The 14,563-nt window shown below is 38.4% G+C and overlaps 1 protein-coding gene across 1 annotated transcript in view; it reads left to right on the top strand.

The window, feature by feature from the left end:
• Window positions 1-13,355: 13,355 nt before the first annotated feature.
• The window catches only part of LOC111334874 (uncharacterized), a 7,997-nt gene continuing 6,789 nt past the window's right edge, over window positions 13,356-14,563 (top strand). Inside the window, exons 1-2 of the mRNA XM_088738450.1 lie at window positions 13,356-13,552; window positions 13,688-14,563. The exon at window positions 13,688-14,563 is cut by the window's right edge and continues 6,789 nt beyond it. Coding sequence (XP_088594576.1) covers window positions 13,889-14,563 — 675 coding nt within the window. The 5' untranslated portion in view covers window positions 13,356-13,552; window positions 13,688-13,888. The remainder of the gene's footprint in view (window positions 13,553-13,687) is intronic.

The following is a 14,563-nucleotide window of genomic DNA, read 5'->3' as shown; positions in this document are numbered from 1 at the left end:
TCGTCGGTTTTGGAGCAGTAGGTGGAAGAGGAGACCCATGTATACCTACAACTAATGGCCATATGACCCATTTCTTTACATAGACAGCAGAGCGGGGGAATCGGACAGTTTGGAGATTCATGGCCGGTTGTTTCGTAATTGAAGCAGATCTTTGTTTGGCATGTGTTACTGAAATGTCTAGGTTGATTGCACTTCCGGCAGGGAGGTTGTTATTCAGAGTGTTTAAGAAAACTTTGGTATTTACCGAACCGAAGAAAACTAGGAATAGGTCTGGAAGTACGCACTCTATAATGGGAGCAGGGATGGCGCAGTGGTGAGAGCACTCGCCTCCCACCACTGTGGCCCGGGTTCGATTCCCGGACCTGGCGTCACATGTGGATTGAGTTTGTTGTTGGTTCTCGTCCTTGCTCCGAGGGTTTTTCTCCGGGTCCTCCGGTTTTCCTCCCTCCGCAAAAACCAACATTCCAAATTCCAATTCGATCTGGAACAGTGGACAAGAATAGCCACCCAGTGGATGTCCATTGTTAAATCATTTATTTATTTATTTATTTAATGTCGAAGGCCATTGTAAATATTGAAGTTGTGATCTTTGCCGCGGCGGTAATTAATAACTTCGCAGAAAGGTGTGAGGCGTTGAATAATTGCCAGGTCAGAAAGTTTGAAGGGAGCGTCATAAATAGTGAGAAAGGTGAGAGGTCTATCGATGTCTTGAAGTGCACAATTTAGATGAAGGAATTTTTCTTTCGCTTCAGGATTTTTAAAAGTAATCACTACTTCATCGTTCAATTTTCGTTGAAGGCACTGTATGTCACTATCTTGAATTCCGGCTTCTTTCAGTGCGTTAAACACCGAGCAGGCCGAAGTTCACGGGTCCGGTGCGAAGAAAGCAGACCTCGGCCGTTGTGGCATTGAGTTCTCTCCTGAGATGGGTTGTTCTTTTCGCGGCCTGGTTGTCGTTGTACTAGTAGTTCCAGCCGCTCTTGCAGCTCGTAGGGTGTATAGGTCACCATTAACTATACTTGAATCTTAGAGGGCGCGTTGTCAGGAATACTTGCCGTATCGGTAGCAGCTGACAAAATGTCATTTGGCGTTTCAGCATTGATTTTAATAACTTTAGAAGACATTTCTCGATCAAGGATTAAATAAAATGGAAGCAAAAAGCGCCCAAAAGGCGAAATGGAAACAAGTAAACTGAGTGAAAAAACTTACGTATGCTCGGAGCTCAAAATCACACGTCTGACGTAGTACTGTTTCGGTCTAAATACTTACTTAAATCTAGACTTGCTTCTTTTCGGCCGGAGTGGCACTCTCTTCGTGATAATTCAACACGGAGTTTGCATGATTTCACACCCTATTACGAGAAGTGTTTTTCGGCGCTTCGCCACTCTTCGCGGGATTGTGTCCCGCAAAGAGTGGCAAGATTTTGATTTTACATCTAAGAAATTCTATCAGGGTCTGCTAAGAGAATATCCTGCTTCCCCGATTTTTCACCTTCTTTTGTCCCCCCTTTTCTCTAGTGACTTCGATCTTGATAATCGTTGGAAACTGGTTCGTGACGACTTTTCCGAAAACTATAAGAATGATGATTTGTTATGGTCAATTGTCCTTCGGGCTATTAAGGTTCGCGATTCCGTAAAAAATTGTGGGTCATATTGATTCTGATAAATATGCTTACTGCTCTCGAAAAGAAACAATTGATCACTGTTTTCTTAATTGTTCCCGTGTTAAAAAAGTATGGTCTTATTTTTCTCATGTGATCTATTCCCTCTTGGGTAATTCTTTTCCGTTGTATTTCTATCTCCTTTTTTCAGTGGGCTCCGGTCAGCTCAAAACATGCTCGACTGGCCCGTTTTCTGATCAAAACAATCTTGTATGGTATTTGGAAGTTTCGCAGTAATTTTACGTTTCGTAATGGAATTGAAAGTCATGAGGGTATAATCCGTTTTATTAAAAACTGGATCATTGGATAATGCAATTCAAGACTTCTTATTGGCTTAGCCATTATGGTATATGAGCCAATATACCATAATCTACAAATATGGTAAGCGTACGCGTCAGCTTAAAATCAAAAGGGAGCTAAAGGTTTTTTCTTACAAAATAATAATTTCTTGGGGGCGTTTTTAATAAAACAATTATTCCACTCGCGCTTGTTGGATATATGATGATTATAGCCAACTCGGCGCTACGCGCCACATTGGCTATCTATCATCTCATATCCAACGCGCACTTGTGGAATAATTGTTAAATATTCTCATTGATATCAAGAGGAGAATTCTCTGTGACCACTTTGGTTTTTGTGTATCTGATTTTAAGAATCTGTGAGAAGCCGTCCAACACTCTGCAAAGTAGATAATGACACTCTCAAAATACTCTTGTAAATAGTTAATGGTTATTAATTAATGTAGCTTATAGGTTAACTGTTAATTTAGGATTTATTCATAATAGTAGCTTGTAACTAATTTAGTAAATAGATTAAATGGCTAATAGTAGCTTAGTTTCTTTTAGATTATCTTTCTTTAAGCCGTATATATTGTGACTTAGATTAATCAATTAGCTTGGGCCAAGCCCACGAGCATTTTGTGCCTTTTATTTTGTATATGGGTCGTTATTGAAAATAAACCCTTTTCAAAACTAAAAAAAAGCAGTTGGTTGTGCAAAGCTATTTCCAATGACGAGTAACACAATTACCCATGCCAATTCCTGTAACATGCTTGAAATTGATGAATTTTTCATTTTCTTAGGGAAAAATTAACTCTATAAGTTATTTGACACTTATAATCACTAACGTTATTGATTTTTAGCAAAACTCATCACAGTTTTGTATTGTTTAACTGGAGTTTTAATGTAACCATGTTCCTTAGCGGGCGTGGTCTTTCATACAAATTATCAATTTGAGCTCACTGGTAACAAATAAAAGGTAAAAATGAAACATTTTGACCCTAAAATAGATATGCTGTACTACATTGAGGCTAGTATCTCCTCATGGAGATCATTGTCACCCTAAAGACTGATTTTCTATCCCTCGATTGTAGACACGCGGCGTTTACAGATTGCTCAATTCCCCAAAAATTAATTCCCCTGAAAAAAAGTCTCATACGACCCCGAAAACATCCATTTAAGGGGAGGTTACTAAACTTTTACTTCGACACCAAACGGGGTTTTCAATTAAACTCATAACCGGTAATAACTCAAATATCTGTCATAGGTGTCACTGACAAATGTTACAGCTGTCAAAGCGCTTCGATTCGTCATTTCGTCATGGCGTTTCGTCGTTTCGTTATGTCGTTTCGTCGTTTCGTTATGTCGTTTCTTTGTTTCGACTTGTCCACTCAACAGGAGCTATAATTCAACCTAAATGACATGAAGAATTACTTGATTCCATACGCTCTTGCATGAATCATTAATGTGGTATCTATAATTTGCTCTCTGCTGAAGGAAATGGATCCTTTGAAGAGCGACTTACGCCACAGCACAGAATTCGTCTTGAGTCGAGTGAATGATCGTTTTCATGAAAGTGACAATGGAATTGGATACCTAGTAACACACCTTGACAAAGTCTTCTATATTCTAGCTCGTGCATCTTCGTTAACATTCCTCCTCAGCTGGAGTGTTTGTTACAAAGAGCTTGTTTGTTGTTCTTGGTGGCAGTGACAGCTCATTGTAAAGGCGGTTGTTCAAGTTTACAGGATGCAGGGGTCGTCCCAGCATAGATTTTCCCAGAGAACTCCTGGAACAGTACCTTGAGAACAATTTTAGACATATTTAAATTCGAGATGATAGTTGATGGTAGTTTTTGGCGTTTGAACAAGCGGATGATAATGCATGATTCCGACGTTTTGAGCGTTAGCACTTCATCGTACAGCGAATAGAATGGGTGGGTTACTTTTCATCATCTTCTTTTTTTCACGGTAGGAGAGACTCGACATTAGCACTCAATTCTAATTTTAGCAGTACATGTTACGTTTTAATTCAAGTAATTAAAAGATTTAGACCCTCTGTTCGGGCCTGGACCCGTAGTGGGAGGATCTCACGCCCCCCAGTGAGATTGGACTTATGACGGGACCACACTACTGAAACTGTTCAGACTGCTAAAACCTTTTAGCAGTCTGAACAGAACACCCTCAACTAAAGCACGGCTTTACTGAGGCTTTTATTATGCCACACTTCCACTACTAAAGCACTGTGCTAGGAATTGGGAAAAAACTAAAACTCCTTAATAAACATGTTTTACTAATGATCCTTGGTGAAAAAGTCGGTACATACGAGGTGCTTTTGGAAAGTCCAAACCTTGTCAGCTTGAGAATGAAAAGACTTTTCATATATTGATTTTAGTTGACAAGTCATTTCGAGCAGCCGCAGCTGCCTACGTAGCAGCATTATTTACAACGAGAACCAACATTAATGGGCCTAGAGGTATAAACAGGTTGCAGTTACCATGTGTATAAATACTACATCTTATGGGAAAAACTCCTTGAAATTTCTTGCGCCCAAATTATGGAATTGGTTTTTTTTAGAAACAACTGCCTAGACTTTACAAGCATATATACATCTGTTCTCTTTTTCTTTTTCTTCATTAATTGTACATATATTTTTCACTCTATTTATTTCTCAGAGAAGTGGTTGTAAACTATTCTTCAATCCAAGTTAAAATGAAGTTTTACTACTACTACTACTACTGCTACTACTACTACAAATGGAAATCTCTCATATGGTCTCTTTGGTTGGCATTAGATTAGGGGAGTTTCAAGCCAAATGGTAATCTGTTATGTTTTCAAATTTGATTAATCCATATAAGTAAAATCAAAGTATGTCTTTTTTGCTTTTGAAGTTTTGCAAATGTTTCATGCCTTTCAGTGACTACACGTCAAATTATGTCAACACTCTCACTACTTGACTGTGTTCAAGTTGAGTCAGCCAAGTCATTTAAGAATCAGTTCATGCTTTCAGCTATGTATATACCACATTTCTTCGCTCCATGATGTTACAGTAACACATGAAATTTAACTAGATTTATGATCGAATATGAGCTTTCTGTGGGTTCTTAATTTAATTCTTTGAAAAGTAATCAGGTTTTTGGAAACAAACTAGCCACATGCTATTCACTGTCTCACCCCTTCTCCACTTGCTACTTTTTGGAGTGATTTCAACTTATAAAAAGAGCTAATTTATTTATTTTATTTATTACAATTTAATGGCATAAATACACAAATGCTGGTATGATACAGTTAATTAACCAAAAAATTTTTTAAAAAAGCCATACGAGAATCTGCAAGAGTCCCAGACCCCATGTAACAGCAGATCACCCAATACATATAGTACGAATGAGATACTATGTTATAATAAAGACAAATAAAATCATGATTTACCCACAAGAAATTTCTTCACATTAAATTTAAAATTCCCAGTACACTTTGCAGAGTGAACGTCAACAGGCAACATATTCCAATAAACTACTATTCGATGGAAATAGGAATATTTAAGGGAATTAGCCTTTGCATTTTTTTTTTAACGTCAGATGATCATAATGTTTCAAGGAACAATAATCTAAACTAGAGTAATAATCCACAAAAGGTGAAACAGCAATGTCAACAAACCCTTTCAGTGCCTTAAAAGGAGAAAGTTATGTCAACTACAACTCTTCTCTGTCTTCCAAAGATAATAGATTTAACTTCTCAAGACGAGCTGCATAGTTTAATTTAATTTAATTTAATAACTTCTAGAGCGCTATTTTCATTCAATGATCAACAGCACTTAACAACTTAGACTACTACAGTAAATTCAAATTTATAAAACTTATTACATGTACATTAATATTAACAATGTATGTTAAAAATAAGAATAATATGGAATATCCATAATAAGGATCTTAATTAGGAATAAGGATCTTAATAAGGAACTTAATTAGTAGTACTAATAAAAGTAATTGTCAGACAGGGTACTTTGAGAAAGCTGCACGAAATAAATAAGTTTTCAGCTTACATTTAAAACGGAAAATGATTGAATATCACGTAATTCAGCTGGCAGAGCATTCCATAAGTACGGGGCAGCAGCAGAGAATGATCTGTTCCCCAACGTGGCAAGCATTTTCCCCTTAGGAGGGTCAAGTAATAAACTTTGATTTGATCTAAGATTATATACAGACCTAGGCTTGATGTTAATTAGTTCAATGATATACCTGGGCGCCCATCCATGAATAGCTTTAAATGTTAAAATTATGATCTTAAAATGAACACGATGTTGTACTGGTAACCAGTGAAGTTGACAAAGCGTAGGAGAAGTATGAGAATACTTACTTAAACTGAGTACAAGTCTAGCCGCAGCATTCTGCACACGTTGCAATTTGGCTATTTGCGACTTAGGAAGGCCATACAAAAGACTGGTGATAAAAGCATGAATAAGCCTTAATAACGAATCGCGAGATAAATAATTTTTAATCCTCCTAATATCATGTAGGTGATAAAACGCGGAATTACAAATTTCATTAACGTGCGTTGGCATTGAGAACTTATTATCAAACCATGTACCGAGATTTCTAACGCTGGAACTAGGATAAATATCACAATCACCTACGGAAATATTCCATTCAAAATAAATTTAGAGGCGCGTCTCTGCACTCCTTCAAACTTATCAGTGTTCTTACGCGAATATGGGGACCATATCTCAGAGCAGTATTCATGGTTAGACCTTACTAAGGAACAGAAAAGGGTTCCTTTGCACTCTGGGGTAAAAGTAAATGGGTCCACTTGTACTCTGTATCTTTAAAAATAATTTTTTTTCTTCAATTGTTTTCAATTATTTTCGTCAAATTCGGTTTAATTTTTTCTAATTAATTTTAAAAAAGGGGAAAAAAGTTACCTTCGACCCTCAAAAAGAAACCCTTGACCCTCCTACCCTCCACATACAGATAGACTCCCGCGATAATTACTCCAGGGTGCTCGCCCAAGTGATTCATTAACTTTTAGCTGAAAATACGTTTTTCTAAATAACTCGGACGCTTCTGCAGATTAAGTAGCTATTCTAAAGATCTATTTCCTTCGGCAGAGGGCAAATTATAGATACCACAGTAATGATTCATGTAAGAGCGTATGAAATAAAGTAACTCTTCGTGTAATTTAAGTTGAATTATAGCTCCTGTTGAGTGGACAAGTCGAAACGACGAAACGACATAACGAAACGACCTAACGAAACGACATAACTAAACGACGAAATGCCATGACGAACCGATGTGGTTGATGACGAGTCGGACTCCTAAAACGACAAGTCGAAGAGGCCAGCCGACGAATCGAACTGACAATACGACGAAACGAACTGAAAGTTCGACGAGTCGAACTCGGAAAACAACGACTCGACATAACGAAACGACGAAACGCCATAACGAAACGACGAATCGAACGTTTTGTCCAGGATCTACCTTCATAGAAGTGACCATAAGAAGATGCGTTCGTCGGTGACGAAATGTGTCATTTTCAAGATGGTCAAAGCAGAGTACAGAGTCTACTCAATCGAATAAGATCACTGATTCGAACAGCAAAATGAGTAAAAGGCACACATTTCTAAATATTTCATTTACAACAGCTAGAGTTTCTTGTAAGAAACAGCAAGATTTGTTGAAGGGAAAGTATAAGAGCTTCCAGCCTGATCTGGATAGTTTCTCTTAAATCAATATTGCTTGTACCCCACAGACGTTTACATTCATCCAAAAGATCCCATGCTGCTGAAAAGAGTTGTTCCCAGTTGAAGAGAGAGGTTGAAACACTCTCCGTCCGTTCGTCCGCCATCTTCATCAATCGAAATATCGTGGGCTCTGGGAGCCATGCTAATCGTGTAACGTAATGCGCAAATGTTGCTGCGCAGAAGTTGCTGAATGAATATAAAAACTCTGGAATGAAATTGACATCGTTGAATGAAAATAAAATTGTTGAATAGAGTGTACCTGAATGTGAATGAAGTTTAATGTGCATGTATTTAGCGATCTTGAATGTGGACGGTTTTTGTTCGTGAATGAAAATATAAATCGTGAATGTGAATCACTGTGTTGGTGAATGTGAATGTACACAACAGCCCTGAATTTTGCAGCATTTCGCCAACCATAGCTGCGAAGCGAAAGGCGTAAGGTCCCTCATCAGATCGGGCCCTAAGGGCCAAAGATAAATGGCCTTGGCCATGTTTTTTTTAGTGTTAAACGTGAAAGTAGCACAGCGACTGCTGTAAAAATGCTCTTGAGAACCTTACGAAAGTACACGAAAGCATGACGTCTATGCAACGTAAACTGCAAATTTCAAATCGTTTTTAGAGGGGCCACGCTTCTCTTTTAATATACAAATGAATAAAGGCTGATAGTTTCTAAAGAAACTGTCTGGCGCTGCGTCGGTGGGGGTAACGAAATAATTTGAATATATCAACAAAGTTGAAATGGTAAATTGGCCACCGTTACGGTTATAAAAGCTGACGTTTCGAGCGTTAGCCCTTCGTCGGAGCGAAGGACGAAGTAACGCTCTAAACGTCAGCTTTTATAACCGTAACGGTGGCCAATTTACCATTTCAACTTTGTTGATATATTCAAATTACCTCTTTTAATATGGCGCCAACAATCCAAAGAACATAGCGACTGAGTCAAGAGGCCATATTTCAGCTACTTTCATAGCTGTGAGGACGAAAGTGGGAAAATAACAAGGGGAACATGTGAGCATTCAGATCCACTCGGATTCAAAACCCGTTTGAATCTTGCTGGACCAAAACGCCGAAAAGGAGAAGGTAGGTAAATTATTAATGCGCAATCAGGTTTCAATAGATCGTTGCGACTTCTTTGAGCCGTATTTCTCCACATATATTTGCTCCTTTTGAATGATTTCCCTGGTGTTAAAACACAACGTATTGGCATTTAGTTGATTATTCTATTTTCCTCAGATATTCAGTTGAGCCCTGCTACAGACAACAACTTGATGAAGCGCTAAATCTCACAACGCAGCGTCACAAGAAGGATACCCACGAATGATGAAAACTTTGAATGTGTTTGAACTTGAAATCATGGTTAAATGTTGCTTAGCTGCAAAGTACATTGTGTGTTAACATTTGGTATAATTCGTTTGTCCATGCGACTAACCATTTTGGTGGAAAATGTTTTTGAAAGTTTTTACTGTAAAGAGTTCTTTACGCATTACAACCAAAATTTGCCCATTTTTTCCGCCTTTAACTGTCATTTTCTGAAATGAAATGATGATATTTACCCTTTTTACACTTACCTGTGAATAAAAAGGACAGCCCTAGCATCAAGCTTTAATTTGGCGTATAACGAAACAAATTAATACAAGATAATTTGGATAATAATAATAATAATAATAAAATCTTTATTACCGTGTCAATGTATTTAGCTCATAGAGCTAATTGGGGACACCTACTTACTAAATTAATAAAAAAAACTATGTACAGTATCATAATAAGTAACAATACAGCCGATAAACTATGCATTAAAATTTTAGAATATTTTGAAATATCAACAGTGTTCAGATAACATAAAAATACTTGTACCATGCAGATAAAAAAAAAAAAAAAAAAAAAAAAAAAAAAAAAAATCACGTGCTGCAAAGATTGCAGCAGTTGCCACTGTCTTCCACTAGGCTGACCAGGTCAACTCTACGGATTCTAGTTTTAAAGATACTAAGGCTTGGTAGTTCACGCATACCATTTTCTAATTTGGACCAAATATATGGTCCTTGATACCTTAGTGTGTGTTTACCATAGCGTATAGTGTTAAATCGTGGTATTTCAAAGTCACTATTCCTAAGGTTATAACGAGTACCCTTTCGAGTAAATATCTCAGATATGTAGCTGGGTACTAGATCGTTCTTTACTTTATACATTAGTGTTGCTATGTCCTGTAAGCGTCTATTATGAAGCGTAGGTAACTTAGCACGCTTAAGAAGTTCCTCATATGTCTCTGTTGTTGTTTTGAAGACCGCACGCAGGGCTCGCTCTTGGATGCGTTCGATTTTGCGCCCATCTGAAGATTTACAAAAGTTCCAGACTAAATGACAGTATGTTAAATGTGGCATTATAGCTGTTTTATACAGTATGAGCTTAGCTTGGCATGGTATTAGGTTACGCAAGCGCATGAGGACTCCTACTTTCTGGCTGGCTTTAGTGCATATTTCGCTAATGTGTTGTGTAAAGTTAAGGTTCTTGTCTGTATTTACTCCTAATAGCTTGATTTCTTCAGTTTTCCTGATCACGTCATTGGCGATGGTGAGAACGCTGCCCTTCTTATCTGCATCTATGTTTGAAATGTTGAAAGTTGAAATGGTCAATTGGCCACCGTAATGATTACAAAAGCTGACGTTTCGAGCGTTAGCCCTTCGTCCTTCGCTCCGACGAAGGGCTAACGCTCGAAACGTCAGCTTTTATAACCGTAACGGTGGCCAATTTACCATTTCAACTTTGTTGATATATTCAAATTATTTCGTTACCCCCACCGACGCAGCGCCAGACAGTTTCTTTAGAAACTATCAGCCTTTATTCATTTGTATATTAAAAGAGAAGCGTGGCCCCTTATTTTCAGAGTCCCTGAGGTCATAAGCAGAGTCACGCCACGTAAACTTTGAATATAGATACCTTGGAGCTAGCCCGCGCAGACATCTAAACATCATGGTGGCTTTATGGATTTCTTGCTGGCGTGCAAGATTTTTCCACTCTAAAAACTCGAGTAGCTCAGTTGCATCAGCATCATAGTTAGAGAATGTCAACACACGGGCTGCTCTATTCTGCAATTTCTGCAGTTTGTCTCGTAGCGTTTTCCCACAGCTACCCCAAACAATGTCACAGTAATCAAAGTGAGGTTTTACTAAAGCTTGGTAGATGAGATGTAAGGTTGATGCTGGGATCAGGTGCCTAATTCGCTTTAGGGCCCCGATACTAGAGGCGATCTTTTTCGTTAGTTTTTCGATGTGACTATGCCAATCGAGTTTATCGTCTATTATTACACCAAGCGATTTTGTAGCTGAAACCTGGCTCACTTGAGTATTGTTCATTCTAATTGTTGGTGAAGCTGTGAGAGTATTCAGTCTCTGCCTCGACCCTATTAGCATGAATTCGGTTTTAGTCATGTTCAACGTGAGTTTGTTCGCTTGTAGCCAGTTGAAGACGTTTTCTAGGTCTTCATTTAGACAAAACTGAACGTTCTCAAGATTGCTTCCCGCATATGTGAGGTGCGTGTCATCGGCATACATTCTCGGTTTACAATTTGATAAGCAATTTGGAAGATCGTTGATATATAATAAGAACAATAATGGACCGAGAATGGTCCCTTGAGGGACGCCGCAAGTCAACGAGTAGCTACTGGATAGCGACCCGTTGACAGAGCATTTTTGTGTTCGGTTTTCCAAATATGACTGAAACCATCTGAAAGATTTTCCATGTATACCATAATAGTTCATAATACCGCTCAACCCTAGTAGGTACTCAAACTAGAGAAAAGCACGGTTATTTAGCTCATGAAACACCAGTTCTTCCGAAACTAGTATGTACGATTTACAAACAAACATAAAAATACATACGCAAACATTTGCAAACATTTCTCAAGAGGCGACAATGCCTTCTCTGACAAAACTTTAAGGGCGCGTGTCTCTGTTTCGGTGCTAAAATAGGTTAAAATAGTAGATTTTTTTTTTCAAGAATAAAACTGTGACTCTTCTTAAATTACTATTTTGCGCAATGAATAAAAATCCTTCGTATTAATTAACGATAACTCCAAAATCTTTGTGAAAGTTATCTTAACCTTATAAGAAAATATATCGGCATTATTCCTTTAGCCTGAGTTTCGTTTTGTCTTGCCTGGTTTTGTTTCGTTTCGCAAAAAAAAAGTTTCAGCCGAAGAAAGTCCCTTGACGAACTTAATCCTCGTGGGGCTGAGTCTTTGTCATAACAGCCAATTTGTGGCATGATTTACGCTAGGCGGACTCACGCTATCGATTGCAGAACTAACCGCTATTTATTAAAAACTGGATCATAGGATAATGCAATTCAAGAGTTTTTATTGGCTTGGCCAGTATGGTATATGAGCCAATATACCATAATCTAATATCTGTACATTGTAACCTCCGGTTTCTTCTTACAAAATAAGTCGAGAAGATTTGTCTGATATCTTGGGGGCGTTTTTTTTAATAAAACAATTATTCCCCTCGCGCTTGTTGGATATGAGATGATTATAGCCAACTCCGCGCTACGCGCCTCGTTGGCTATCTATCATCTCATATCCAACGCGCGCTCGTGGAATAATTGTTAATTAGATATTCACACGGGAAAAAGGCACGGTTATTTAGCTCAGGAAACATCAGTTCTCAGAAAAAAGAGGACAATAAGTTTATCTCGTTTCTGTTGTGGTGGAAGTAAATGAGATTTTCTTCGATCAAAATATAGGCGAAAAGCTTGAGGAAGAGAAACAAATACTGATGTAGCGGCCGACACAAGCGAAGCCGGCAAAATTTCGACAACAACTATGAGTTTCGCAAATGAAGACACACTATGAAGCGAGGATATATTTTACGGACAAGCCTTGAATCGTTTTATTTAACGTAGTCGTGGTATCCAAGTACTTATCGTAAACTGGAATATGAATTTATAAGGAAGAAGCTAAGCTAAATGCGAATAGGCAAACCAACATTCCAAACATTCCGATATAAAGGCAAGATGCAAAGCTAGCTAAAAACTCAAACAAACTTACAAACGAACTATATATAAGCTCAAGGAAAGGAACATTAGCACTTACATAACAGTCCCGCTTGTAAGAATTGAACTAAAGCGAACTTCAATATATATAAGGTAGGTATTTGGAAGCGAAACGGGAAATACAAACAGACACTTACTCTAAAACAGAAAACTGTAGTCTTACGGCAAACGACAACAACCAAACGATAAACTAAAAAACTTCAACTACTCTTCTCTAAAAGTCGCACACGTCAACATTAAAAAGGATCCGCGTGATTTGCTTACGAGATTATTTCGTAAACTCAAAGCACGCGAGTCGCGCGCGCACAAGTTTGTTAACGTCTTCTTAATCTAACGATTTACACATAACTAAACTGAACTGATAGCCATATTTAATTTACATAAAATTTACCGTTCAAAAATCACCGGTTGCAGTCGCTAAGATCTCGTCGGACTCCACAGTCTCCTGAGCGTAAGAGAATCGTTTTCCAGGCTAACCAATGATCTTGTTCTGGTGTTCTCACGTAATCTAAGATAGTACAGTCCAGCTCATTTTACAGCTTCTCGAGTTGTGGAAAGTAGTGGCGGTTTTCTTGAATTGTCCTCGCAAGAAATATTTCTTCCCTCAGGTAATTTGTGGTTATGGAGATTTATCTAACTGTAACTGTAGCCAGTTTTTGTTGCCTGTCCAGGCCTCCGCCTTTGGTTTTTGGCGCCCTTTCTGGTCACGTGACCATGTTAGTTAAGCGGTAGTGTGGTCGACTAGCGATTCACAGTTGGATATTTTAGATCGTTTTGGGCGCTCGTTTAGCGTATTTTTTCCAGAATTTATTGTATTTCAAGGCTGGACAAGGTTAGATTTCATCTGTTTTCAATTTTTGCTGCCTTTTTGTGATTTGTATTTGCTTTAAATTCGATTTTATTTACGACATCGATCGTCACCCTAATTAATCCTTTCTGTTTGTATTGTTTTCCTTTATTTCTTTAGTTTTACGACTTTGTTTGAGTCAGTAAATTCACCAGCCATAACTGCATCGGTTTGTTTGATCGTTTGTGGTTACAGTAAAACTTGTTCGCGGAATTCAAGAAATTTCTGCTCAGTATTATCTCGAACTGCTCTTGTTCGGAACTTCGTAAAATTTGGACCGTGGACTGGACCAATGATTTGGATTTGGATTTAGATTTAACTATGGAAACTTCGGAACCTTCAGCTACCGCGGACGGTATTTCAGAATCTACGTCAAAGAACAGTAAGAGCGAGCCTCTTCAAAGGATTGACGAAGAACAAGCATCGAACACTGAGGATCCTGGGCCTCGAAAATCTAAACGCCCCCACACTTACACGGAAAAGGGATTGCAATATAAACTCTCGCAAAAGGAGAAAGATTATGTACGGGCTAAAAGGGAGCTTAAAGGAAAGATTGACTCTGTCAGCATGATTTGGACTGACCTTTCACATTCTGAAACTTTAAGAAAGGAGCGAGCAGTCGTAGAGGAATTCAGGAAGAATTTGGATGAAGCACAGTCCGAATTTGTGATGTTGTTGCAAAATGATGAAGCTCGTGATGTGAGCAGCGAAACAGAGTACTTGTGCAAACAAGCAGTAGAGCTCAGGTCGAAAATCAGCGAGCGGATCTTTGAGTTGGAAAGGGAGGAGATGCGATCACGTCGCAGTGAGAAATCCCAGTCTTCAAAGGGAACTGGTCATAGTCGCATTTCCAGTCTATCAAGCTCAGCTCAATTGTCCATTTTAAAAATGAAAACTGTGACAGAACTGGCAAGAAAGGAAGTCGAAATGAAATACGCCAGAATTGAAGCAGAAAAGAAATTGGAAATGGAAAAGAAGAGGTGGGAGATGGAAGAA

Source organism: Stylophora pistillata, chromosome 11 (genome assembly GCF_964205215.1).
Source record: "Stylophora pistillata chromosome 11, jaStyPist1.2, whole genome shotgun sequence".
In the NCBI taxonomy this organism is placed as follows: domain Eukaryota; kingdom Metazoa; phylum Cnidaria; class Anthozoa; order Scleractinia; family Pocilloporidae; genus Stylophora; species Stylophora pistillata.
Note: the sequence above shows the minus strand (reverse complement) of the source record. Positions and strands in the feature narration are given on the sequence as shown.